This window comes from Capsicum annuum, chromosome 1 (assembly GCF_002878395.1).
Source record: "Capsicum annuum cultivar UCD-10X-F1 chromosome 1, UCD10Xv1.1, whole genome shotgun sequence".
Classification (NCBI taxonomy): domain Eukaryota; kingdom Viridiplantae; phylum Streptophyta; class Magnoliopsida; order Solanales; family Solanaceae; genus Capsicum; species Capsicum annuum.
Genome location: NC_061111.1, coordinates 25,374,974 through 25,378,712, shown reverse-complemented (window position 1 = coordinate 25,378,712; position 3,739 = coordinate 25,374,974). Strand labels below are relative to the sequence as shown.

Here is a 3,739-nt window from a genome sequence, read left to right as displayed (position 1 = left end):
AGAACGCAGCAACTACTAAAAGTATTGCTGAAGCTAAACAGGCAGATAACAATCATCCTGTTCCAAACCTAGAGTTTCAATATATAGTTATTTATAGAGACAAGTTAGACCTGTAACAGAGACATGCTCCCAATCCATTCAGAAGCTGTCAAATGCCTTAGATACAAATGAGGTTTATGCATAATTCATAGATATACTTGGAGACTGAATACTTACCAGAAACAGGCTGAAGTGCTGCAAAGGATACAAGCTCAGCAAGAGGTGGTATGAAGCTGTTGTCACAATCCAGAACAGGTGTATTCTCAGACCATCTCAAAGAGTTCACAGTTAAAGTTTGCAACAAAGCATTGTCAGGAGCCTGAAGAAATATATGCTAATTAGCTGCAAAGCCTCCCGAAGACGATAGACTGACACAAAGAGAGAAGAGAGGAAGGGAAAAGGAGAACCTTCAGCTTTATTTCCAAGCAATTCAAATTGTGGAGGGCTTCTTTTATCTCCAAAACCTTGGAAATTAGTTCTGTATCACTGTGTGGAATGTTGTCCAGCAATGGTATAACCGCACCTGTCAAGTACGGTTCTGCCTACAAATTATGTCAAAGTGAAGATCTGCTTGGATATTCTGGTTGTGAGCATAAGAGTGTCTATAGTGCTTAAGTCAATATTCATGGCAAATGATTGCTACCAGAAACATGAAGTAAAGATTCTATACTACTTATAATCCCATATGTCATAAAATAACTTACTCGGTTGGCGTAACTACCTATTATGTATAAAAGCGCAAAGTCGAATGCCCCTCTTTTCCCATCAGTAAGCTGAACATTGATAGGGAAAATTGGACGTACCTCGCTCCATACCCTACTTTTGACATCCCTTGACTCTTAGTACCTTTTCTCGTCAAATTTTACTTGAAAGATTTTCTTCCCACACTATTTTTTAGTATCTAACAATTGAATTGAAAAGGAGAAGATGGCTTGGGAAGAACCGGGCCACACATGTAGAGTGCCACGACTCTGGTTACTGCCTAGAAGAAACATACGTTGCACATAATTGGCAAAGACTAAAGTTACCTTTATCTGTAGAAAGTCCCTTGTCCAACTCCATTTTCAGGTGTTGAATTGTTACAGTACAGTACAGTACATATATAGGCAATACAAAAATGAGTCATTTAGTAGAAACTCATTATTCCAAGTCCTTTGAAGTGGTTAAAGTGATTCTATCTACCACCATGTTTACTAGATAGAAAAATGTGTCAGCAGCCATGTAGGAGAATTACCATGTCGGGTTCTTACCTGTTCAAATTTCAGAATTTTGACACGGCCTACACCCCTAATAGTGACCAATGCACCAATCTCCAATTTCTCAACCTGCGCAACATAGTGAAGATCTCAATTATTGTGAGTTCTATTTGATAATTTTTTAGAGCAGCAAAGCAAGTAAACTCACTTTCTCTATTGCAACCAAGCAACCGTATCTGGCAGCAAAAGATGCTTCTCCTGATGTATCATTGATGCCTATGGGATCCAGAACAAAGTGCACAAAGAACTTCTTATTCTTAAAAAGAGACTGCAAAAATGAGCAGGAGAAACTAACCGCGGTTAAGGTAGAATGTTTTGGTAGTCACTACTCATAAAAATGACAATGTTCGTGAGGATATTCGATAGATTCTCTACTTTTCTCAAATTTCCAACAATATCTATTTCACATATTGCACCAATAACTCTCTCGTGCAAAGAAAACTGCAGGGATCTAACGTAGGTAGGATCCAAGCACATTATGCAGGTGATCAAATAGTAAGAAAAATGTTTATAAAGTAATCATTAAAACAGAAAGACCACAACTGTTTTTTTTAAATTATTATCTAGATATACAGTTACGTGGCCAGTTGAAATGAGTTGTTCGGGTATATATACAGATTAATTTAATGATTATAGAATGTTAAGTTGGAAATTACTGTTTATATGTTGGTACCTGCTCTAGCAGTGCCAAGTATCTTGCTTCATACAAATGTAGTGTCTTTTTCTCTGAAGGGACTAATACCTGCATGCATAACAAAAGTATTTAGCTTCAGCTTGCAAACAACCTCAAAATTTACCCAAAAAAAATGCAAAATCTGACCAATTTAACTCTCAATTTGACTTGAAGAAAATGATAAGTTCACTACCCAAAAATGAAAGGAAAGGAAAGGAAGCGAGATAAGAAAACAAAGAATTCAGTAAGTAGGTTCACCTGGTCAATAGGGAAAGGAAGAAGCGGAAGCTCTGAGGAGGAAGCAGCAATCACAAAACGGCGTCGTTTTTTATCCAACTGACAATTTTTGTGATGAGAAGAATGATGATAAGAGAAGCTAAAGGTGGAGGGCAGCAATTGTCTTTTACTTGTGGGTTCAAATATTGATGACTGAGGAAAGGATAAGCTCGCATACATCATAACCAGCTCTCCACTCCACTCCCAAAAAATTAAGCATTTCTCTCTTTAAATCAATAATAAATAATTTCATAGAGTAAACAATAAAGAATCATAAGAGGGCTTCGATCTCCGAAATTCATATTGAAATACAATTAATTTAAATTCACGCTGAGTAAAACTCATTAAGAAATTGCACTTTCTATCAAAGATTTTTTCATAATCAGCCTCATCCAGTGCATCACAACTTTTGGTGGTAAGAACCTTAGAGTTAAAATAATAAAAAGAAAATTGTGTGTTGATGGGTTGTTTGGTGTAAGGTATTAAAATAAATAGTTTCGGGATAAAAAATAATTAAGGGTTAAAATATTTGGTGTCTTATTTGGTTGTCGAGTTTGGAATAATTTATTTTAAAATTAACAAATAGTATCAAAATAAGTTATCCACCTTTTTGGTGGTATAATAATCTTTGGTGGTATAATAATCTCAAGATAATTTATCTTGGAATAAAGTTATAAAATAACAAAATTATCCTCCAAATTTATTGATTATCACTTTTCACATATACAAGGTAAAGGCTATTTTTATAAACAAACAATATACTCTTAAACTAATGACAAAGTATTAATTGTACTTAAATTTTGATGACTTCTAATAAGGAAAGATTTATCACAAACAAGATTAAATTACACAAATTTTGTTATGATATATATCAATTATAGTGAATGTCTATCAAGATCTATTTGATGTCTATCAGGATTTGATGTATTTGTCTTTTAGGGTGAAACTAGGGGCAAATTTCCCCTATAAATAGAAGGTTTCTTCATTGTAAATCATCTCTCAAGAGAAGAAATAAGAATCTCTCTATTCTCTCTACTCTTCTTCTTGAGAATCTCTCTATTTTCTCTACTCTTCTTCTTGTTCTTTATTGTTTTATAACACGTTATCAACACGAGACTCTACCGTCTCAAATTTGAAGGCTAAGGTATTATTATTTTTCTTCCTTTTTTTATGGCTAACAATCTTACGAAGTGTGAATTTGTTGCCCTTCAAAGTTCGGGCAAGAACTAAATTTCATGGGTGTTGGATGCTGCATTCCACCTAGATGCTATGGGTCTTGGAGACGCCATAAAGAATGAAAATACAGCATCTAGTCAAAATCGTTCTAAGGCTATGATTTTCTTGCGTCATCATCTTGATGAAGTTCTGAAAATTGAGTACCTTACTACTAAGGATCTACTCGTATTGTGGAATATCCTAAAAGAAAGATTTGACCACTTAAAGATGGTCATCCTCCCGAAAGCACGATATGAGTGGATGCATCTAAGATTTCAAG

The 3,739-nt window shown here is 34.9% G+C and overlaps 1 protein-coding gene across 1 annotated transcript; it reads right to left on the bottom strand.

Moving 5' to 3' along the window:
- Window positions 1-216: 216 nt before the first annotated feature.
- Window positions 217-2,476, bottom strand: LOC107870601 (the record flags this gene model as incomplete). The annotated part of the gene is given in 6 exon segments (XM_016717182.2): window positions 217-358; window positions 447-581; window positions 1,290-1,364; window positions 1,444-1,563; window positions 1,969-2,037; window positions 2,227-2,476. Coding segments are annotated over 6 exon segments (742 nt in total), but the record flags the coding sequence as incomplete, so codon positions are not given.
- Between the last annotated feature and the right edge of the window lie 1,263 nt (window positions 2,477-3,739).